We start from the raw sequence: 25840 nt of genomic DNA on the forward strand, positions 1-25840 counted from the left end.
GTTATCAAAGCATGACTTAATCACCCATTGGATGTTTATGCAGGATGGGCTGATGGAGCACATACAACATGCCACCTAGGTTTAAAATAGATTACGCACAATAGGGTGGTATGGACATAGAAGACTCAAGTAATGATATGATCAGAATATGATGAACAGAAACCAATTTCTATTCTTGTGAGTTCATTTCCCTTTTTCTACATTTTGTTCTTTTTTTCCCCCTGCTGGTTTGCATATTGATGAATATGATTCTTAAAATGTAGCAAATTGGTTGATTTAAACATGGTCAATTTAATTGTGTGACTTCATGAATGTAGAACATTGTGTAGCCTTGAGAAAGCCATTGGCGGTTGAAGCACATGTTGGCTAAACAGAAACAAACATATGCAACTAATAAGGAATACATAGTACAATTTGGATGTGATGCATGATGGTTTCTCCTTTTCATTGTGGTTAATGGACAATGAAGGATGCTATTAAAATGATAATATAACTTGAAAGGTTTACTTAAATCCATCGCTGTTACTAGAGGAGCGCATGTGATTTGGTATTTTAGCTGTGCTCTTTCAGCCATATGTGACAGTATCGCAAGTGTGTGCCTCTTTACAGCTCAATGTGTTATTTTTGTAAAGCAGTAGGCACAATTTGGAGCGAGGTCTGCCCTTTAATTTCCACATAAATAAGGATTTCTTTGATGCCACCTATGTTTCTCCACCGATATTCTCACGCCAGAGACATCTCAGCAGCTCATGCCACAGTGAGAAGCTTTAGTGTTGTGTTGCTTGATCCAAAGAGACTCCTGCATGATGGAGAAAACGAAATACAGAAAAACAGGTACCAAGAAAGTACACATTATAATAGAATTTCCTATAAATACATTTTTATTTTCCTAAAAGATTTGAGAAGCTGTTCTACTTGTGCAGCCCCTAAAGAAATAAGTGCCTTAAGAATTGAGGTGTTAGAGACACATCATAAAATGGTTAATTTAAAAAAAACAGCAGGAAGATGAGAATCTATTTAGACAACATAATAAAGGCTCCTACTGGTGAATACAATGATGACCGTGAGAAACATGTTCAGTGCCTAGGGTTGGTGGACCTTACACATGTTATTCATTGCTACAAAGAGGACTACCATAATCATAGGGTCTTCTCTGCTTCTCAATAAAAGAGGGCTTCCACGCTATTAGTGTCAAAAGGATCCGAAACTAGAGTGCCAAAAAAAGATAAGTCCAGGAGAAGGAGGTCATATTTAGTGTAGCCCTCGTGCGGTTTGGGGCAGAGCTGGTCAAGTGGCACAGCGAGTAGAGCGCTCGCTTTGACATCTGTGCAGAGCCTGCTAACGCAGGTTGGAATCCCGGCGGGGCCAAACTCAGCCTTTCATCCTTCCAAGGTCGATAAATGAGTACCACACACAGCGGGTAATAATAAGCAGCGCTCAGATATCTGAGGGTTCGTAGCGCTATATAAATGCCAAATTATTATTATTATTATTATTAGAGCCCAGGTCTGAATGCACTGGCCTGCTGGTGTGGATCCTGGCCAGGCCAGGGTGGGGTGGGACCACTACTTACCGTCACCATGCTCCCCAGCACAGCTGAAAAGAAAGAAGGCGCTAGTCAAGATGCACTATATTAAGAATATTATACTACCAGTGTTCTCTAATATTTTTTATTTTTATTTATATTTATTTGCAATCAGTTTTACAAAATTCAAATATAATCAAAATTCAAATACAATTAAAACACAAACTTAATCCTACTATAAAAACTATCAATACACTCCAAGAATAACTGCTTTTTTTATTTGCATTTGGTTCAAGTACATAAAACAATTTCATGTAGAAGGTTTTCAAGATAAATATAAAAAAGCATCATACAATAAAACCTTTCGAAGTTAGGGAATACAAAATTAGAAAATATAAAATCTTAATATTTTGTATCAAAACCACCATTTACAAGACTTTCAACAATCTTATTTGTGCTCAGTTTATGGTTCATAAAAAGACCCTCAATGAATTTTCCTCTAGGGAGTGTAATAGAGCTCAATTATTGTTTAATTCCAATTCCGTTTCAATATGCTTACAAAAGCTTACCAATTCATAGATTAATGGTTTATAGGTTCCCTGCATCATTCTAAACCATAAAAATTCCAGACAATCATCATATTCAATATTGACAAATAACTGCTTTGGTGCAGCATATCCACATTAAACATGGACAACAAAGGGTGTTCACGTGTGGAAAAATGAAGTTTAATTTAGGATTTATTCAGCATTGGAGAATGCAACTGAACTTAATCATCTGATTCATCATGTACAGGGTATGAGTACAGGTGCATGATTTAACCTATAAATAATGCACTACCTTGGTCCACAGATAGAATAATCAATACATAATTTAAGTGACAGACCGTTTTATTTTACAAAGGTCACTTCACTATAGTCTGGCCCATAAGCTATATGTGGCCAAAAGATATTCAACGACTCAGACGGACAGCCACATTAAACAGACATGAGGTAGTAAATCGGTTGAAGTTCATGATACAAGTTCAAATAAAATATGTCAGTCATAAAATACTCATAAGTCCATACTCCATCAAATGTTTAAACTTCACCCACATAGAGTAACTAAGATTGGACATATAATAGTAATAAATCTAAAAATATAAATAATAAAACTGCTTAGCATCAATCCAGTATGTTAAAAAAACAATTACACACACAAACTGGGAGGGCTAAAGACCTTCATCAAATAAGTTTGTTACGCTCCCCCCGAGCACAACCTAGGGAGGCAATTTACTTATAGTTCCCCAGAGCCTAAAAAGAGCAAGATGCACCTTTGCTTTATTAGTATTTAGACAATAGGTCCAGAAAGAGTCTGTTTTAATAGTCTTGTAATATATACAAAACCTCCAAGAGTAGTCATTATCACTGGGCCTAAACCAGAACACTCAGTATATAAATGTTGGGCAGTCACCAGTAATACACCACTCTTAAAAATGCGACATGTACATGCCTGACGCGGTATGTTATACCTGGCACCCAGGGTTATCCACAGGGGCAATCGATTTATCCTCAATTTCAGTAAACAATTCCTAGCCGCATGGCTAGGACAGATTATCAAATAACCCTGTGCCTTAAGGTATCGATGGGTAACATTAACCACGTCAAGATGTTTATAATCCCTAGTTCAATCCCATAATCGTGTTTTATTCATACGTTTCAGAGTCGTAATACTGGTGTTGGGCTTAAATTCAGGTGCCCAGCCAATATTCTCAAACGACTTCATCACAATATTTGTTGAATCCGTCCTTTTTGTCTAATACTAACTTGACCATACTTAATATTGCCATCCTTCATATCAAAAGGAGACGATGCCGATTTTTTATTTTTTATTCCAATGGGGGACTATATTATTTGGAACCATAACTGATACATGTGTGCGCCAAAAGCCAGAATGTGCTTTGACCTGGCACAATCCTCATTCGGGGGTCCTGCCTTCCTCCCTCTCAAACCGTGCACCTGTGCGGTCAGAGTTAGGGGCCAGGTCCTTCAACCCAGGTCTCTTATCGGGCAAACCGAAGTCGATGAGCCCTGCTGCAGTCCTCTTCCCTCAGGCTGAGCTGCTGAAGAGGCTTGGGACTTGCAGGTATTCACACAACCTGCACTGCCTGGCTCCAGGAGGGCTGACTACCCGTGTAGGTGGCATCATTCTTCCCCCAGGCAACACAGCTCATAGCTGGCCCGGAGGGTGGTTTAACTAGCCCACTCCATCTGGCCTCTGAGCAGGATAATTTAGCTCAAAGGCCGTCTCATTCTCCCTCGGCCACACCATGCAGGGGTCTTCACCTCATCCTGGGCCACTCCAGACATGCAGCCCGTGGCTTGTCGACCTTCTGGCCCATCACTTCCTCCCTGGGCCATACCGCCAATGCAGCCTGGACCCCCTGCATCTTTGCTGGGTCGCTGCCCACATATGCCACCTGGCACATAAGGCTCATCACACACAGGGGACCACTCAAGGCCATTCCACCCCACCTCCCCCAGGGATTGCCTGGGCTCGTCCAGCTTCCTCTTCACTTCACACCATTATAATGTTACATTTTTCTCTCTGCCTCTTCAATCCAACAGCGTTGGGCAGGGCTGTCTGTTGTCCTTTGCTCCCCAACATTCCAAGAGTCCCCTATAAAAGACTCATTGGTGCAGTCTTTTGAGCCAGATAAGTAAAGCACAGTAACGTAAAATGCATATACACATTAAATATCTGTTTATAAAACATGTATGTAACCCCCCCCCCACCTACTCGGGACGTAATTGGCGAGGGTTGCCTTGGGAGAGCAAAGGGGTGATCATATTTATTACCCTCCCGCCTCCCTCTCACGCTGGAATACCATTATAGTAGAAAAAATAAAATCACAAAATCAGGTCACAAATAAAAGGAAAGGGTTAGAGAAGGTTGTTGAAACCTTGATGTGAGCAGTGTCAAAGTGTAATGGTGTCTAAGTGAGACAATGACCATTCTTTCAGAATGTTCAGAGAGACATGTCATGCCTTCTAACAGTCTATAGGAGGGCCTGAACAGTGTTTAAGGCCCTCTGATGTCCCATTGTTAACAATATCCTGCCGACATTCCAATCTTGTATTAGAAGGCAGTCTTCCTTAGGAAAACTCTCAAACAATGTTTAAGCCATAACTAACCACCATATATTATATAGAAAAAAAGGAAGTTGTGTAATTCTACGTGGTCTGTAATATGCATTGCTGAGTAACTGTTTAGATTCAACCTAAACAACTGAAATAGATGTCATATGGGCGAGTATGGTAATGGGAGCGCCTACCTGGACTCCTGCTGAAATTAATTTCAAGTACATTTCATTTACTCAACCTATTAATATCAGGGTAAAAATCCCTGTACCATACACATCACATTCACTTGTTTGTTGATGAATGTATTATAAGGTTTAGATTTTCACTGGTAGAGCCAATTCAAGGGCTGGAAAAATACAAAAATAAAGCCAAAGCCAAAGAATGATATTCATATGTATTAATTTCAAAGGAAAGCTATTAGAGCATCATTTTAAATATAGTTTAGAAAAATTAATTCAGTCTGTGATGTAAAAACAAGGAACAAACATACCTTGCTGTGTTAGATATTTCCACCTCTTCCTACATTTCTGTTTCTGTCAATCAATGTGAGCGAGCATGAAAACTATGAATGATATTGCAAATCAATAGAAGCTTAAATATCTAAAACCACTGTTTTTTAAATGAGGTTAGACAAACTGTGGGGCTGGCCCACATGACGAATTGAGAGAATTCATCCCTCATCCCCATAAGGGAGCCCCCTTTGAGGCTAGGGAAGTGAGCCCCACTCCACAACACCCTCCAGAGACCATGGCCTACATGAAATGCTCTAAAATACCAGAGACTTTTAAACAACAAGACTGGGACGAAGAAACACTTAATAAAGGTCATTCTCATATAGAAAAAGAACATGTCCCTTTAACTCGAAGTATCCAATCCACTGGAGCAAGTATGTTAAATAGTGCGTACTCGAGGAGCAACAAGGAGAGAGCGGAACGCATACACAGGCAAGGAAAGGCCCTGAGCTGCGTAACACTTGGAAAAAGCAGAGTAGGCATGAGCCAAGAAGCACACGAGTTTCAATAATCGTACTATACTGAACTGGGAGACGCAATAGTCATGTCGTTATCTCCAGCGTGAGAAGCCGAAAGGGCAGGAGCCCAGAGGAAGCTGGTAGTGAGACCACGAAGGATCTGTGGTGGATAGCCAGTCCACAAACCATTGCTGATACCACCGCAAACATACAATGGCAGGGTGACTGGTAACTCGGCGGAACACTGAGACGCCGCGAGGAGAAGAGAAAACCTGATGAAGAAACTGCATATGAAAATAAACCGACAACAGCACGGAGCAAGAGAGAAACTCACTGAGGAACAAGGCTCCCGAAGATGTTCTCCTTAAAAGTCGAAGGTAACGGGGAGAACAAGAGTGATGGGATGCCCAGAAGGTATATACTGTGAAGCAATTTGTCCAAGTGAAATTTATTATGCAAAGTTAAATCTGAAACTGATGCAAAGCGTTGTGATTAAAGAGAAAGAATTACTGAAAATATGAATACTGAAAGAAAACAGTGATAACAATAACCTGGGAAAAGGGGAAACAAACTTGATATTCTGCACAAGAACATCATAACATAAGAGAGAACATCATGAGCCAGAGTTCAAAGAAACAATTCAGTTGAAAAACTTACTAATTCAAGTATGCCACAACAAGCTGAAATATGATGCCCAGGAGGGAAAGCCTCCCAGGGTAATAGGACTTTCCAAGGATACGCTGAAACCAGAAACCAGCAACCAGGAATACAGATCTTATGAAAGATCCCTTTCACAAGGAGGAGGGAAAAGCTAATAGTCCATTTGAAGAGTTACAGAGACTGATCCAAGAATCCGATGAGACTATTTGAGGATTATGTATTAATAATGAATCCGACAGACTGGTACCAGAAGTACCCTCAGGAGAAGGGAATCATTATCTGGACCCAAGTTAGTTTTCATAGTAGTCGGGTCAGTTAGGTTAGTTTATAACAGTGGACTTATTCCTTTGGACATTCACGAATGATTGATGAGCACCTTACTTAGTAACATAAGCAGGGACCTCCATAGTGATAGGGAAAGTTAGGCCTCATTATTTTACTTTAATAAAATCTCATGAAACATGTCCTCAGAGTGTCTGCTTCATCCTACAGACTGCCATTCCCTCTAGCATCCCCCGAAGGATTCAAGAGGAGGTAAATCGGGGGAGGTGCAATGCTATTTTAAAAGTGCTGAAAGTGACATGGAATTTGATAGAGCTGTGCTAACATTATCTTTGCTAACATATATTTTAGGATTGTATTATAAGTTTGTTATATTCTTAAAAACAGGAATGTTTTAACATTTAAAAATTAGGAAATTATAATATCATGTACTCAGTCTAAATTAGCATAACGAATACATGCAATTACCAAATAGTTTTACATTTGGTCAACAGGTTAAAGATAGTTCTATTTTCTTACAATACAACCTCTGAATTTACACTGTGAACTAAACCTTCTTGGCAACTAAATTGAAAAGATAGAACATCTTCAACAATAACAGCATCCTCTTATTTTATGGCATTTGTTTTCTTTCAGAATGTATCAAACTTAGATTAAACATATGCAATACATAGCAATCGTTTTTGATACATAAGTGGCACACGAGTAGAATTCCACACCTAAAATTGATCCAACCTACTATGGACACAGGACTAGAATGTGTTAAGACAACTTTACAATGTTAATCACCATATCATGTTTGCTTCATGCTGGTGAACAGCAGCAGTGTCCAAGAGGTATGGCGATTCTGCTGACCAATGTTCCCTCTAATTTCTTCTCTATCTTGCAGAAATGGCTGGCCTTTGTGTGCTCATTTTCCATGTGCACAACTGACTAATGAGGTAAGCCACTTTGTGAGCATGCATAGTTAGTGAGCTATCATTCCCAAAGCGTCTGTAAGAGAGTTTCTCCTTTGCAACTACTCCAACTCTTCACAAATCAGTAAACACAGTGAAATTTGCATAACATTTTCCAAAGATGGCAATTATTAATTTTATATGTGATTATAAAGAGCCAATCAGTCTCACATAAGGATCTGCCACAGTACCTATCAAAAGTACTCCTTCTGAGACAATGCATTAATCAGGGAGCAAAATGTGCACTCACAACTAGCACTAGCTAGTTGTACTTCACTCCTGGTGAATAAGAAATGGTGTGCTGTGCGTATGTAGAATTAAGGTGGCGAGTGACTTTATGGCTGGCTAGTAGCTTGCAATGTGAAATTTCGAACCCTGCATTAAGTATTACAAAAAACAAATATCACTCATTACTGATGTGGCTGACAGCACACAATATTTGCAGATGGAATAATACCAACTAAAAAGAACCTCCATTATAATGAAGTAATTCAAAGGCCAGAAGAACATAATTTGTGTAAGGATGAAGATTGCATCAGAATAACTGCACCACAGAGTATGATAAGAATTTGTGTGCCGCTACTTACCATCCACGCTACATTGTCCTGTGTTCAGAGCTGTGACAACACTTGCTCAAAACCAGTCTTTCAGCCAAGATGCATACCACCACCCATTTTTACTCCCTAAAAACAGGAAACTGTGCCCAACATAAATAGTAAACAATTAACATATTCATATATCACCCTTCTTCCACCCAGAAAGCTATTTTCGATATTTTCGAAGCAGTGGGCAGCAGAGCAGTGACATAGGAAGGAACTCTAATATTACTGCTTGATTTCAAGAGGAATTATAAAGGGGAAAGAACTTCTTTTAATAGGCATAAAGTATCCCTATTGGCAAAGCCAATTGTTTGACTCCCTGAACAATCATTTGATTCCGTATAGGGAGTAAAATATCAGAGCCCTATTTGCAACCTTGATATAGGAAGTGAATGGACGGGCACACAATACAGCCTATAGTTTTGCCATCCCTTCCCGACTACAGCCTAGATAAAAACAAATTCTACAAGAGTCTTACTGAGGTTTCTCATGGAGCCTGTGCAAGAAAAGCACACACATTTGTCTTTTATATTAAGAGCAGTATTCTCAGAGGTATAACAGTTTGAGTTCCATCTTTTATAACCAGGGACTGTAATCAGGTCAACAAGATGCATGGGGATGCTAAGGGCACTAAACACAGATGACGTGATTATATTGAAAAGCTCTCAAGTAATGAGCACGGAAAGAAACAGAAGGTGCAGTTTCCTAGACTGCTACTAGAGCTTCCTATCCTTCAGCAAACAAACACATCTTCACTGTGCTTTACTGCTGAAACATCTGACTTGGTTTTTGAAAGTTGTAAATGTGTTCTTCACCAACAAGGAGTGTTCTCTTGGGCCTGTCTCGCCAGGCCCTTCACAGCTCCTGTGCTAGCCTCCAATACTAGTCGGAAGGGCTTTGTAAAAAGGAGGGATTGCAGCAGAAAAACACGCACTGGGATATTTGCATAACCACAATACTTTGCAAGCAAAACATGTTTTAAGCCTCCCAGTGATTGTATGGGCAAAGATGACAAGAATCTGCATGTATGCAATTATTTTGCAATGCAAACAAGTTATTTTGCAACATACCCCACCATATTATTATTGGGTAGGATTATAAAAGTGCTCAGTGAAACCATTTTATTTTAAATAGCAAATAGTTTCCATATAATTTGTTATGGTCCATGCCCAAGGGAACTCTGACAACTTGAAAAGGGTGCAGATTGTGTGAAAGTTATTCTAGCTGTCTGAATATCTGTTGCCCCTAATAAAATGTACTAGTCATTCCAATACATTAACTTGCAAGGGTACCGTTTCAAAGCGCTTGTGTGGCATATGTACAAATAGGAAGCATGGGGTGAGGTTACACATCCAAGTAGCGTACTTAATGAATAGTTAGTATCTGATATTTGAGCTCACAGTTGGGTTATATAGTGTGGATGGTGCTTTTGCTAAGGCACAATGAATAACACAAATTCGGGTGCTTCAATGTTATACATATTATAACAAACCTAAAACAAGTGGATGTAGGAACCCATCTGGTAACCTTTCACAGAGCTGGCAGAGGCAAGGTTGTCCGGTAGCATCTAAATATGAGCTGAAGCAGAAGATGTAGGTACAAGGTACAATTGTGGTAGAGTCAAGTATAGGAGTCATGGGTGGGAATGGAGGGTTACGTCATTGATGTATGTGAGCATATCTGAGCTAGATCTTCTGTTCATGGAGCCACTTTTTCATATTCGATTTAACCTCCTGAGGGCGTATTCCGTTTTAGGTTTTTACAGTCGCTCTTTCCTTGTAGTGTAATGTAAATATGCAAGACCAGAATAGCAAGACTAGTTAGTATAATTTAGTTTTATTAGGAGAGAAAGAAAATGCCAGATAACGGCTGTGGCTTGTGCCTTAAAGATGGGAATTGTCTGTGTGCGCTGCTAAAATTCTTCTGAGCAGGATTTAGAAGGAAGCTGGGCAAGCGCACATGCGCACAGCTTAGAGGAAACATTGCCTCTGACCCTTGAGGGGTTTTGTAATCTATGACTGCATTGATTTGCGATATTGTTCCACAATTATCATAGCAGTTGAAAGATTGACAGGCACTGAAACCTAGAAACTACTTGAGATTTCAAACCAAGATGAAAGGGGCCCCTAGGGGTCCCTTACGTCTATGGAAATAAGGCAAGTCACCACACACGATAGATACGCCAGACACAAGGTTGTATTCCCAAAGCTAGGGTTTATTGCAAAGCAAATAGTCTCAGTTGGCCAACTCGGTCTCACGCCCCGCGATGTGTATCTCTATACCTCGAGGGACACAAGAGAGTGAATTACGTACATCAGTTACATATATACAAAATGCATATCATACAATCAGCTATGACATGTTTAACACCCCCCTTTATTGGGTGTCTTTGAACTCGGTGCGATGATGGACACTTTCGACAATTATGACACCTTCGAATATCTATTCTAGTAACAATATGCAATTTGCAAGTGCAGAGGCATCTTTTAGTTGTTGAACAGAACACAGTGCTTCTGTTCTTGGAAGCGAGCTACATACGGGGGAAGAGTCACATTCCAGACCTTGCCATCTATGAGGTGCTATTCGTATCCTGGGAGCCGACACGCTCTACAGGGCTCGGTAAAGGGGGGGCCGTAAGAAGCGCATAATTCAAGTCTTTAGCTGCTTTATTCTAACATATTCTACCATATAACGAGACTGCTGGCAGCTGTGAAATGATTAAATGCCCTGTGGCTCTGCTTCAAGACCACATTCGGGAGGGAGCCGGGCATTCCTTCCTGGCGCTGCCTACGTTGTGTTTCAACGAACTCTTATTATCCTCGCGGCCCTGCGGCCTTGTCCTTTCACGTTTCAGACAACAATGTTAACAGTCGAGCAGTGTAAGCAGAAAATGTGCTGCGAAGCAGTAAGAACAGAAAGCAATAAGCAATTGTTAAGAAACAAAATGGCGATCCTTGTTACATCAAAATGGCCGTTCATTGGTAGCCTCGGAAACGTGCATTTCTATTGTATCGTGCATGAGACGGTTGGCCCACGGCCACCAAAATTCATTTATTGTATCCTCCTCTGATGATAAGTCTAAAGCACTTATGTCTGAGTTTTGCATGCTACTATAAACATCATCATCTCCATCTATATCTATAGCCATTAATTCTTTCACTGTTTTTATTTCATTTGTGTCTCTGTCATCCCGACCATAAGTTTGTTTTCTTCTCGTCAACATATGCATACATCCCTTCGTCCATCCCTCAGTTACCTCAGCGCAAACTAACGGTAGGCAGTGTATGCAACAACAGCACGTTATGAATATTCCAAACACCACTACTATTATCGAGATCAACTTCCACCCCCAAGAACGCAATATTCCCCAGAACCAGGACTCTATTCCCCAGCAGGGAGTTCGGAGCTTAGGACATGCATTTTCTTTATTGCTTCAAAAATCGAAGGGGAATAGTCATCTACAAATACACAGCACGCTGAACCCACAATCTTGCAAATTCCCCCACGATCAACCAGGATCACATCGAGAGCCATTCTATTTTGCAGTGTCATTAACCTAATTCCTTTTTCTTCCAACGTCATGTTAAATAGGGTTTATGGTCATAAGACCGAAAAATAAAATTTTAAAAAAATAATCTCGAAAAAAAGGCGCATTTTTTAATGACGTTTTTTATTCAAAATGGGGGGTCCCCCCCCCCCCCCAACCCCCCTTTTTTACATTTTTTTTTTTATACTATTTTTTTTTTAATCCCGGACCCCAAAATAAATATATAATTAAAAAGAGAAATTCGACTTTTTTTTCGACCTTATTGTTAGTCGAGATTTTTTTTTTTTGAGATTTTGACCGACCACCGTTAAATAGTATATCTGTCGTTGTATTTATGGTATCTTTTAGTATTCTGGACAGCTGCCTTATGTTATAGGAGTTCACTATCTGGGACAAGAATGGAATAAATGATTTTGCTATGTCAGTCGCTATCAAAACACCTTCGCTACTCCTTTTGGTTCTAGATCTGGATAATCTGGTCATGTCTGCTGTTTCTAAGAGGAACACTCCTGGGAACAGTAGACCTAGGTAACATGTACCTACCCGGTTTCTGGGCAACCAAGGATATGCCTTCTCTCCACATATAAAATTAACTGGATCTCCCACATATACTGGTTCTATTTCCCATTTTAATGCCACTGTATTCATGCATCTAGTAAATGTTCCGACTGAATAGGAGCCTTTCTTTTTTTAGACAAAAAGGGACAGTTCTTGGGTTATAATTCACCGTGTAAGAAGGGGGAACTGCATCTTTGTTCCCGTCTGTTCTTACACGAAATGTCATCACAGATGTTTTAACTGGTGGGGACAATCTATCTTGTCTATTCAGTCGTGTTATTTTTCGTGTACTTTTCCTTGTGGGTTCTGGGGTCATCACTTGTGCTTTATGGAATATGGAACAACCCACAGGCCTCATAATTATTTCCTCAAACTCATTCATGTTTGTTCTGTCTAATTGACCCGTACCAGTCTTATTCCATTTCCCATAGAACATTGCGCCTAAAGATGCACTACATGCAGAACTTAATGGTAATGGCTGTACATACCAACCTATTCCTTTCCAGCATGCTGCGGTAAATGGGCACATACCCAGCAATTTGTTTTCTTTAGAATTGCATGTGTCGTATTCATGATCAATAACATCGTATTGTTCCCATACCCTTCCCTGTGTCTTTCTTCCATCGGGGACAAGGTATAAGTAATCACCTGAACCGGGCTTTCAGTAGTGGATATATTAACTATTGGAAAAAACATTCCCAATGGGTGTATCAATTCCACATACCATAGTACTAAGGCTGTCATTATTGGTGCTACCACACTCATGAAGCACATGATTATTGTCAGTGCCAGCATACAATTCTTTTTACCATGCATTTTCCTTAAGCTTACAGTCTTTACAATCAACTTATTCTCAGCAGCGGTGCAGGAGGAGGCTGAAACTGGTCCCGACATGTTTCTCATCGTCCTTATTCCTTATCAGAGTTCGTCATGGATATCTCTCTTCGTTGCACTTGTTCCGAGGTCAATAAGTTCAACGGAATTGTCAAAGTTCAGTTCTGCCAGTCCTTTATAGCCTGGATTTGCTTATTTGTTTTTAGGCAAGATCACTTGTCCTTTCTCATACTGCTAAGAGGACTTTTGATCAGTTATCTATTGCCTTAGTACCATGTGCGCCCAGCTTGTCCGCTCTGGTTCCAGACACATGTACTTTTCATGATCGCACCGAGGTGCCGCGAGTCTTGAATTGTCCGATTTGCACAATTCTCACGCTTCTCTCCTCTACACCTCTAGTTCCTTCTCCGTCCATGAGCGGAACCAGGGGTTAGCATAAACACCAGAGAACTGTGGATCACTTTGTCTTTCGAGGCCGTAAATCATATCGCCTCACTACTGGTATTGTGTGATCCGTGAACAGTGCCGGTGCACTTCCAGATTCAGGCTCAAAGTCAGCCTGTGGCGCTACTGCAGGTGCTGGTGTGCGCCGCGCCAGTGATGCAGATTCGGCCTTTGGCGTGCTGGTGGGCGCCAAAGGGGTACACGTTTAGTGTCTGCCGGTATTTGCAATGCAGATTTTGTGTCAGCCAACAGTGATGTAGATTCTGTTGGGCAACGTTGGGTCACTCTTTGCCCTTCCCTCTTTTTGGCAATAGTTTCAGGCTTTGTTTTCGAGTTTCACTTCTCGTGCGAACAGATTTGGTGGCAGCTTACTGGCAACAGTTTCTTTCGTTTCTGGGACCGCTGTCTCTTTCCGGTCATCTGGGCCAGGCATGTCTTTCAGTGAAGATGGGATCTTTTTGGCATGGGTGGCATGGATCCACGACTTCCGTCCATCCACCCGTATCGCCGTCTGCATTGCCAAGAGTACTTGATAGGGGCCACGCTACCTGGGTGCCAACGATGATTTTCTTTCAAAATGTTTTAGCAGCATCCAGTCGCCTGGCTCCAGCGCGTGCCCCGGACCGGTGTATCTCACTGGTAGAGCCTCCTGCACCTGCCGATGAATCAAACGCAATTTCTGCATTAAAAGGCCACAATAAGTACTAAGCACAGGATGTTCTACCTCGCTAAGTCGTTTTGGCTGAGGTGCGCACCAAACATTCGCCGGCCTCCCCATTACGATTTCGTACGGGGAGAGCCCAGTTCTAGCCTGTACAGACGTATGCATGCATAATAGCGCTATTGGTAATGCATCCACCCAACTCAACTTGCTTCCTGCACATATCTTGCTTATTTTTGACTTAAGGATCCCGTTGTGCCTCTCCACAAGACCGGCCAAACTCTGATGCCTTGAACTATGGAATCTCTTATCAATCTGAAGACCCGCACATATCTCCAATACTACTGCGCCCACAAAATGTGGGCCATTATCTGACTATAGGACACGGGGCAAGCCAAAACGGGAAACCTATTCTTTAAGCATTACTTTTGCCATACTTATTGCTGTGCAATCTTTTAAGGGATATGCCTCCACCCACTTGCTGAATGCACAGATCACCACTAAGACATATTTCAAGTTTTGGCATCCCTCCATCTCTATGAAATCAAAATGGATTACCTCAAAAGGCATAGAGGGCGGGCCAAAACTGCCTATTGGAGTCACTGTTCCCTTACCTACATTGTGTTGTAAACATGTGATACAGTTCCGCACCAACCTCTCTGCATTCTCCCATACTGTGGATAGGTGCTGTATTATCTTTTTCGCACAGATGTGAGTAGGGCTGTGGGCCATTGTGACCATTGCAGTCACATACGAATTTGGCAACATCCAGTTTCTAGTTCCCTTGTCCACCCAACAACCCTCCAGATCTAACTCAGCAGAGCCCTCTTCCCACCCTTGTATTTCATCGGCCGTGGCTTCGGCCTGCATTTCTTTGACAATGGCAATTCCATTTTCTATCATACAGGGTACTTCCTCGGTCTGGACTGTCATTATCTTAGTATTTAAATCAGTGGCAGTTTGTTTCCCAATTCTGTCTGCAAACGCGTTCCCCTCTCCGACTTTGCATGTTACCTTCTTATGTGCCTCAAATTTCACTATTGCTAGGCGTTTTGGAAACGTGAGTGCAGATAGTAATCGTACAATCAAAGGGCCATGTTGAATTCTGGCACCATGTGATGTCAAAAAACCTATCTCAGCCCAGAGTCGACCAAAGTTATGAACCACCCCAAAAGCATACTGACTATCAGTATATATATTCACACTCAAATTTTCAGAAATCTCGCAGGCTCTGGTCAATGCTATTATTTCTGCGGCTTGTGCCGAATTGTAGGGGATTCTTTTGCTTTCTACAATGCTCTCTAGGGTAGTGATAGCATAGGCGGCAGTTGTTGTGCCATCAGGTAATTTAAAACAAGAGCCGTCACAAAATAACTCTCCAAAAGCAACTCTCCCCTAGTTTCTTCCTCAGTGACCATTAAGCAATCATGGGGGGGTGATTCGTTGTCGCCAATTTATTCTATGGGCAGTGGCATTAATTCTGCAGGATTCAAAGCGCTACACCTCAGAATTTGGATATGGGGCGCGAACAAGATAATCTCATATCGTGTCAATCTAGCAGAGGCGAGGTGTTGCGTCTGTGTCCTATTTAATAGGATGTCTATGGCATGTGACACCATCAGAATTAAAGTATGCCCCAATATCATCCCTTCCGTTTGCTTCACTGACGCAGCAGCTGCCGCGACAGATCGCAAACATCGTGGTAGTGCGCGCGCTACAGGGTCCAGCGCGGAAGAGAAATAGCCGCACGGCCTATTTCTTCCACCTTGTTCCTGCGTCAAAACCGCCAATGCACATCCTTCATTTTCACACACAAACAGTCTAAAAACCTTTTCATAATTTGGTGTGCCCAAAACTGGAACTGAACATAATGCAGTTTTCAATTGATCAAACACTCTCTGACATTCCTCATCCCACTACAAAGGCATTACTGCATCCTTTCTAGTCAAATTCACCATCGGTTTCACAATTAACGCAAAATTACCCATCCATTGTTGGCAATACAAAGCCATGCCTATTATGGCTCCGACTCCTTTCTGTGTCTTTGGATTAGGCATACAAGAAATACTTTCTATACGTTCTGGCGTTAGCCTTCTCCCCTCTTTCGAAAGTAGGTAGCCCAAATAAGCTACCTCCTTTCGATTATATTGAAACTTCTTCAAACTAGCTTTATGGCCATGTGCCGCTAGGTGTGATAGTAGTAATACAGTGCTTTCTTTACAAATCTCCTCTGTGTCAGCAGCTAACAATAGATCATCTATGTATTGCAAGAGTACGCAACCCACTGGTAATTCTAGCATGTCTAGCTGCTCTTTCAATGCTCTACTGTAAATACTCACTTTCCGTGTATCCTTGCGGAATCTGCGTAAATGTAAATGATAGTCGTCCTAATGTGAACGCAAACAAATATCTGCTGTCTTTGTCCACCGGAATGCTAAAGAACGCATTTTTTAGATCAACTACACTAAAGTATTCTGCTGAGTATCATTGTCAATATTGTAGTGACATCTGGAACTGAAGGAGATTGTGGATCTACTACTTTGTTTAGTGCGCGCAAATCAATTATGAAACGGTATGGTACTTCATTGCCTACTTTTTTATAAACTGGAAGAATCGTGCTGTTGCATGTACTGCCTGTAATTTCTTCAATCACCCCTAATTTCACCAAATCTGTAACACTACTCTTCAATCCTATCTCACCTTCAGCCGAAATTCTGTATTGGGGAATTCGTGATAGTGTAACACCCTTTTTCAACTGGCTCTATTTTCAAACATCCTACATCCTTGTCATGCATTGCCCATATGCAGGTTGGCACTTTACTTAGCTCTCCTGGTAAAGTTTCAGACATATATTCTAACACAGGGACATCCTGTGGCCAAATCGTCAGGAACACCCCGTCTGCCGTGCAATGTATAACTGCACCTAACTTTTTCAACAAATTTAATCCCAATAGGTTCTCCCCACAATTTTCTGTTAAAAGGAATGGACAATGTTCAGTGAATGGTCCTATGGTAACTGGGACTGGTTGGGACACTGGGTTTATGACTAGTGTACCTGCGAACCCTACGGAAACATTCTTTTGCCCTGACAGTGGTATCTCCGGAACCAAGTGATGGTCTATTGAACACTTTTGCGCTCCTGTATCTACAAGGAAGCGGTGCTCCTCATTCCCGACTCTCATTTCTACGTAGGGTCCTCTCTGATTCACGGGAATGGACACTGGTTCCGACCCCTGTCCTGGGCTGTCCAATTGGGGAAATAACACATCGTCTGATGTGTAATCACTACTATTACTATAATACGTATTAGGCTGTGTATCTTAAACATTCCCACTCTTCCCTCTATTTCCCCCACTCTGATTTCCATTATACTGTTGGTTTTGTTGACCCCGACTCTGGTTAGGAGCACTTTGGTTTTGGGCTTGTTTTTGATGGCCTCCATTATTGTGGTACTGCTGCATACTATTCCTATTTGACTATTCGCTCCTTGGTGCCCTCTGTGCTGTCTTCTCTGACCAGACCCATTTCTATTCTGCAGATGTGGACATTGCGCTCGCCAGTGTCCTTCCTCCTTACAGTACGCACACTGATTTGGTCCCAATGACCCCCCATGCATATTCGAATGACTCCTTCCTTGTGCATTCCCTCTCCCTCTATTATGTCCTGCTACTTGCTGCAGTAGCACCCATGTCTTCAGATTTACCCTATCCTTCTCCTCTTTTTCTTTCTCCGCAGTCACTCTGTTCTCATAATATTGGGCCATGTGCAATACTTCGCCCAGCGCTTTAGCTTGCCATGCACTCTCTGATGTCATTATTAGGTTCTGGATTGGAAGTTTTAACCCCCTTACATATTTGCCAACAAATAACCTCTTTCCTGCTTCCGAGCTCACATCCTGCCCACTGAAGTCTGTAAATACTTCTTCAAACCTATTAAAATAATCTGTAGTTAACTCATCCTTGCCTTGTACACATGCAGTCAATTTGTCCCATTGAATTATTTTCTCTGGGGCAATTTCTTTTAATTTCTGTACTATGCGTGCTGGTAATACTACTAGGTTCGCTCCCGGTGTTCCTCCAACCGCTTTACTCCTGTCTTCTATTATCAAATCGGCCCATGTGGCGTCAAAGGGTGTTACGTCATCCACCTTTCTTATTTGCTTCCATATGTCTGTTGGCAGGATCACTGGGAATATCACGTCTATGTCACCCATGGTAAGCACGGATGATTGTAGGCAGGGCTCTACTTCCTTGTAAAACCCTGCAGGATTCTTTCTTATATCGGGAATCGTCTGCTTTATGTTGTTCACCTCCTGTCTGGAAAAGGGGGACATGCACATATTGGGCGGTATAATGGGCTGGTGTTACCTGCACCGCTATGTTGCCCGTTGCGGGAACCTCTGCTTTGGGCACAAAGGTAGGTCGGACCTCTCTCATAGGAAATACCGCACTTACTGTCCCTCCCCCTTCTCTCATGTGCAATAATATTCCCAGATCAAGCGATAGGGCTGTCTCTCCTGTCCCTCGCTCTAGTGCTCTCTTATATACTGCCATTATTTCGGGTGGGCTGGCTTTGTCGTTTTTTATATCTTTGTCTAGTAAATGTTCAGCCATCGACTGCAGTACCTTTCTTTTCATGGGCATGGAATATTCATCAAATATCTCATGTATCTCCATTGTGGGGATACTGGGATCCGACATCCATCTAAACGCTTCTCGCATACATACTTTCAATTTGTCGCCCCTCTGTACTGACGACATTGAATGTCGTTGTTGTAGATATGGCTCTACCGTTTCCTTCCTATGCCTCCCGATATCCTTACCCCTGTACCCAGGTGCAGTAAACATGTCAGCATAATCATTATCTAATTCATTTTTAAGTTCAAAAAGTCCATATACATGTTCTCTCACTTCTTCATCTCTCTCTCTCTACAGCGTGCTAATGCATTGAAATCTAACAATCGCTGCGGTTGTAATTTCCCAATTAACTGTTTCCATCTTTCCACCAAATATTCACCCATACATTCCAACACTACCTGTCTTTCGTTGCTTCTTCGGAAGTCATATATCTAAGCCAATGTTGTCGTCCCATCATTCCCGTCTATATACATTTCTGCCTGTTGCTGTAATTCCACCTTCCTTTCTTTGCTGATCGCACTGCGAGTTACCCTTGTGCATCTACTTTGTTCTGTCCCGCCTCTCGCCCCCGTGGTTTCTATTTCACCCCCGGGAGGGACGGACGGTAACGAGTCTGTATCTAAGGTGAGAGGTGCGAATGGGACAACAGAAGCGGGGAGTGTCTGCTGTGGGTCTGGTTGCCTAATAGGAAGTGTTACGTGCGTGGTCTGTGGCTGTGGGAGGGCTTGAGCTACGGGAGGGAGAGTTTGGGCTTCGGGAGGGGTTTGGGCAATATTTACTGACGTGTTTGGCCTCTCTCCTGATCTTGGGCCCTGTTTTGTATGGATCAATATGTTTTCTATCAATTCATCTGCTATGTGCAATTCTCGTTGTGGATATATTTTTCTATATTCAACTGGTCACGTCTACTTGACCTCCTTAGACTCTCAGTCCACTCCTCCTCCTCTTTTTCCTCCGCTACTTCACCTTTCGATTTATGCCTGCGCGCATGCTTCGCTCTACTTCTACGTCGGAGCATTGCTTCCCTTCTCCAGTCTTTAACAATATCAAATGCTGCAGGACGCGCTTTCTTTCTTATCAACACCCTTTCCAGGTTATCTATTCTCGCTATCTCAAAGCTACCATTAATCTGCCACTGATGGTCTTGTTGCTTTCTGGTTTGCCTATGCCAAGTCTCACAGAATATTATTGCACCCACTCCATACTTCACATACATCTCATATGCCGGCGTTCCCCCAGGTGGTGCAATTTGGCCATCTTCCAAAGATTGTCTACCACAGCGGAAAAACCCTGCTAGGGTGGAAAATACCCCAGGCATGTTTCAACCTTCCCCCTGGTTAATCAACCTTACCTAGGGCGTTTGATTTAGCAAAGTCAACTCTCAACCAATATCAGAAATACTTTGAATTGGGGAATGACTCACCTGATAAATCAATTTGTCCTTCAGGACACAAGTCGTCTGTATACTGACGCAACCAATGACGTCGTGACTGCATTTCTTGGCTTCCGCCTCGTTTCGGGACCCTCGCCTCCTTGTTCTCTAGCCGGGTACGTCGATCAGGGATCAGATGTGTGCAGATCGGCAAAGGAATCTCTCATCACTTCTACAGGGTGCCCCGAACAACTCTTGATCCCGGCTCGATCGTCCCGTCCTCGCCGTTCTCCGCCTTTACTCAATTACAACGTATATGATGGAACAAGTGGGGGAGGGTACATGTTCGGGCGCCATCTTGAAAGGGGCCACTAGCGGTTCCTTACGTCTATGGAAACAAGGCAAGTCACCACACACGATAGATACTCCAGACACAAGGTTGTATTCCCATAGCTAGGGTTTATTGCAAAGCAAATAGTCTCAGTTGGCCAACTCAGTCTCATGCCCTGCGACGTGTATCTCTAGACCTCGAGGGACGCAAGAGAGTGAATTACGTACATCAGTTACATATACACAAAATGCATATCATACAATCAGCTATGACATGTTTAACACCCCCCCTTTATTGGGTTTCTTTGAACTCGGTGCGATGATGGACACTTTCGACAATTATGACACCTTCGAAGATCTATTCTAGTAACAATATGCAATTTGCAAGTGCTGAGGCATCTTTTAGTTGTTGAACAGAACACAGTGCTTCTGTTCTTGGAAGCGAGCTACATACGGGGGAAGAGTCACATTCCAGACCTTGCTATCTATGAGGTGCTATTCGTGTCCTGGGAGCGGACACGCTCTACAAGGCTCGATAAAGGGAGCCGTAAGAAGAGCATGATTCAAGCCTTTAGCTACTTTATTCTAACATATTCTACCATATAACGAGACTGGCTGGCAGCTGTGAAATTATTAAATGCCCTGCGGCTCTGCTTCAAGGCTACTTTCGGGAGGGAGCCGGGCATTCCTTCCTGGAGCTGCCTACGTTGTGTTTCAACAAACTCTTATTAGCCTCGCGGCCTTGTCCTTTCATGTTTCAGACAACAATGTTAAACAGTCGAGCAGTGTAAGCAGAAAATGTGCTGCGAAGCAATAAGAACAGAAAGCAATGCGCAATTATTAGGTAACAAAATGGCGATCCTTGTTACATCAAACTGGCCGTTCATTGGTAGCCTCGGAAACCTGTATTTCTATCGTATCGTGCATGAGACGGTTGGCCCACGGCCACCAAAATATGTTTGCCATCAATCATGAGAGGTATCCATTTTTCTAGACTGACAAAGGCACAGAGGTATTTTAGTACCTTATGTTTACATCACAGATATTGAGTTAAAGTGGCAATAATTCATGGGACTGTTTAGTAAATATCACTACTTAACTATTACTCTTATTTTTGAAAATTATTTTAGCCTTTATACACCTAAGAGCACAAAACTTGAGTCGACACAAGTCACAAATGTATCGATATCTTCTTTTGAAAGGTTTTGAATTTTACTTGTAGATCCAATACAGTTTGAAGCTATTTTTATACTACAGGGACGTAGGCCTTCATATTACTAAAGTACATTTATTTGGCAAATGAAACACATAAGATGTATGGTACCGCTATCTGGAATGCTTGTAAGGCTGTGACAAAGGGAGAAATGTAGTGCATCTGCTAGAGCAAAGTGAAATTAGCAGTTTCAAAGGACCTCAAAGATTTTTTTACATGAGCTATAAAAGAAACAGATTGACAGGCACTTGAAAAAGCTATGGCAAAATATTCAATGCGGCAACTTCTTGAAACTGGTGTGATGCACAGGGTTGTATAATGCAGACTGAAAAGGAGTAGCAGCAATTCTTCTGAATTATTAACTTGTGTAAAAAAGAGGGGCTGTAGGAGGGAATAATATTGGATCATTTGGAAATATAGAATTGCAAGTGATCCCTGCCGCAGAAAAGGGGTCAAATTAATAGATTGTAGACGTTATCAAATCTGAGTGTAAATAAACACTGGCCCAGGCAGGGGTACATGGCGTTATTCTATAAAACATTCAAAACTGAAGCTGTAGAACCAATGGAAAATGGCAGATACAAATAACAGAAAACAAAATCATTGTCTGCAAAACTCGGAACATTACCGGCAACAAGGCTCATAGAAACCAATTGCACTTTTCAGCAAGGAAGACAAAGCTTTCTCTAAATTAATGGCCAATAGAAAGTCAAAATGCTTTCTCGATTGACAAATTGATATCATGGGCTTCATTTGAAACTGACTAATATTCATTACTATTTTGAGAGTAATCTGTGTAGTGGATTTGGCTTCCTGGTGTAAAACAAGTAGATCCTGTACCCTGGCTGCCTAAGCAGGATTACATTCTATACTTTAAGTGGGTTAATGTATCCAAAGGGGGCGGACAGGGGGCTCCAACAAGTTCTAAATCAATATTTGGGGGCCAGGCCTAAGAAGTATCTGCCCAGGCTAACAATCGTAGATAGCTATAGAGCATTCAAAAGTCATTTGGCCTATTTAACTACATTATTGGTCCAACAGAGACAGTCAGGTTCTGGCACCTTTCATAAAGCGATTTGTGCCAAAATCCACAAGATTGTAAGTGCTGTAATATCATCTTCGATTGCTCAATTTAGTGGTGTTCAATTTAATTGAACAAAGAAACATGAAGGCTGTGCCGGTCATGTCACATTTTGAATCTGTGAATGCAGGTTGCACACAGATCTCAAAAGCAAGTACTGAACACACAAATCATCTTAGCGGAATGGCAGAAACTTTTTAATAATGAGTTTCGGGTGCCTCCAGCAGGTTTCAACGGCACCAGCAGAGATCGAAATTAAGATTGATGAGCACGAACTATAAGCAGCTCCTGGGTATCTAGCATTAACCAACGACTAGGAGCTACCTCCACAAACCTATCTTCAACATAAGATGAAAACACATTTTACGTCCATTATTTATGACCCCCTTATGCATTAAATCTCGTGCTGATGTGTCCTAATGTTTATTTATAGATTGTCTCAAACAGAGTTTTTTTTTTAAACATCTCTTTATTAATTGTTTCACAACTCCACATGAGACCATATCACATTTACGTCAGAAAGATGCAAGCAGAACTGCAAGTTAGCAACATACAACAACATGCAAGCCTCAGGGAACACGTGGCACACCTTATTACAGTCTTCATCTCCTCACGCTTACGTCTGCAGGGCGAGAGAGTATGTCCCCATATCCCAACCCCCCTTCATTCCAGGTTCACATCCCTCGCCATCAAATACACTGTCAATGGACCCCAGATAGCTTTAGGTCTGTTCTGCGACCCACACAGGGCAGCGTAGTCTTTATCTGTGTCACTCAACTGTATTAGGTCCTTTAACTACCCCTTTGTCTCCGTAGGGGAGGTATGCATCCATTTCATGAGGATGCATCTCCTAGCTACTATCATACAAGAAGCTATCAGCTTACTGTACTTCTTGGGTAAACCGAGTGATCACCCCAACATGCCACATAGCATCGTGCATGGGACGTTCTGCCCCACGATTTCCGTCATGGCACCGAACACCCCCTCCCAAAAACAGTGCAGCACAATGCACCCCCATAGCATTTGAATCAGATCCGCCGGATCCACCTTACACCTCGGGCATATAGCGGGCTTTGTTGCATCGAACATATGCGCGCGCGCCAGCGAAATGTAGATCCTATGAAGGGTCTTAAGTTGAATCAATTGCAACCTTGAACTGAACGCCACAGTGTGCGTGGTGCCACATATTCTCTCCCACTGCTTGTCCCCTAAGGAGACCCCACTTTCTTGTTCCCAGTGCCCTTTGCTTGGGAGGGATCCCGGTGTGTATCTGCTAGAATCATCCTATATATTGCCGAGATCACCCTGCAGCACCCCAAGGAGTTGCATATATAATGCAGCAGGGGTGTAATCTGAGGGATATCAGGGAAGACCAGTGACCATTCTTTAAAGGCAGTCCGCATCCTGTAGTACTGTAATGCACGTTGAGGGCCCTTGCCCATCATGTCCCCGAACTCCTCGTGAGACACAAACTTCCCCTCAGGATACATATCCTCCAATTGTTCAATCCCCGCCCCTCCCCACTCCCCTACAATGGACATATCACATGTGGGCGCCAGGACCTCGATCTGCTATAACCGGATTCCCGGGTCAAATGGGTGTTCAACTCCTATCCTTTTCATAGCTCGCCTCCAAGCGTGCACCGTACATGCTATGGGATCAAATCTACATTTGTCAGCTACTCTCTCTCCCCGAGATCAATAGTCCCTGCAGCAAACAAGGGTCCACTGAGCCTCTTTCAATATGCACATGTGGGGGCCCCCGCCTCCCTGCATCCAAAATCTTGCAAAAGACAGCTGGGCCGCCAAGAAATACGCCTCGACATCCGGGGCTCCGATCTCTCCCCCACCCACATGACTGCGTTAAGATCTCCAAGCCTATTTGTGGGGCTTTTGGATGCCAAGCTAGCCGGATCAATTGAGATTTCACTTTGCAAAAGTAATCTTTCCCCGGCCAGACCGGTATATTTAAAAACATTTACAAAAGCTTGGGGATAACCACCATTTTAGCAATGGCCACTCGGTTCATAAGTGTGAGTAGGAGCTTGCACCATCTATCCATCTTTGCGCTCAATGACCTTAAATTTGTATTTGTATTTATTTTATTTATAAAGCGCAGCCAGGCCCGTGGGCATATGGGCGCGTAAGTTAGATCTGGTTACAGTTACAATTTAAAGCAGTCAACAATGGTTACGTTACAGTTACAGATAGGTACAAACATAGTATTGCAAGTGCGTACAATTATACATTAAATTACAAAGTGTGCCGGCGTCAATCTAACGTGCTGGGATCAGGAGGTTAGGCTGTCAGAGTCCAAATTGTGAAGCCAGCACTTCGTGTTGTGTTTGAACAGGTTGAATGAGGATTCTGCTCGCAAGAGCACAGGGATAGTGTTCCATAATTTGGAAGCTTGTACAGGGAAGCTAGCTCCACCTGAGTTATGAAGTTATACTCCCCATGATTCTTATCCAGCAGGGACTGGGCGTTCCTACTAATTACCACCCCCAGGTATGTAACCGTATGTAACCGTATCCTGCTCCCACCCAAAATCCTCCATACTAGTTGGAGGAATCGTAACCTCATTCAAGGGGAACAGGGAAGACTTAGTTTGATTCAGGCAGAGTCCAGAGAATCCCCCGAACTCAGCCACTTCCTGTGTGAGGGGCTTAAGGTTAACCTCAGGATTTCTGGCCAGACCTGTAATACCCAGGAGGGAGTAAACGAAGAGTTCCTTAGATACTACAAAAATCTTTATGGGGACGTGGGGGAAGAAATGGATCAAGAGATCCAGGAAACATTAGAAGACATAGGCTTGCCCACATTTGACGATCAGGAACGGGCAGACCTGGATGCCCCAATCACCCCGGAAGAGTTAGAGACAGTGATTCAGCACCTGCCACACATGCAAAGCCCCGGGGTCGGACGGGCTCCCCGGTGAATTCTATAAAACATACAAACAAGAGTTGCTCCCCCCGTTGCTGGCCATGCTTAATGAGGCGTTTGAGCATGGTAGGTTGCCGGAGTCACTACGGGAGGCGGTGATCATCCCG

General features: G+C 42.6%; 1 protein-coding gene across 8 annotated transcripts in view; it reads right to left on the reverse strand.

Moving 5' to 3' along the window:
* EPS15L1 (epidermal growth factor receptor pathway substrate 15 like 1) overlaps nt 1–25840 on the reverse strand; it is a 2005341-nt gene that overhangs the window by 1909428 nt on the left and 70073 nt on the right. Inside the window, exon 1 of one of the 8 annotated variants that reach the window (XM_069649174.1) lies at nt 1574–1593. The exons of the other annotated variants lie outside the window; for them this stretch is intronic. Within the exon in view, the coding sequence (XP_069505275.1) occupies nt 1574–1582 (9 nt within the window). The 5' untranslated portion in view covers nt 1583–1593. Of the gene's footprint in view, nt 1–1573; nt 1594–25840 lie in introns of those variants that run through there. 8 annotated transcript variants of the gene reach the window in all.

This window comes from Ambystoma mexicanum, chromosome 1p, assembly GCF_040938575.1.
Source record: "Ambystoma mexicanum isolate Mex_15411 chromosome 1p, UKY_AmexF1_1, whole genome shotgun sequence".
NCBI lineage: Eukaryota > Metazoa > Chordata > Amphibia > Caudata > Ambystomatidae > Ambystoma > Ambystoma mexicanum.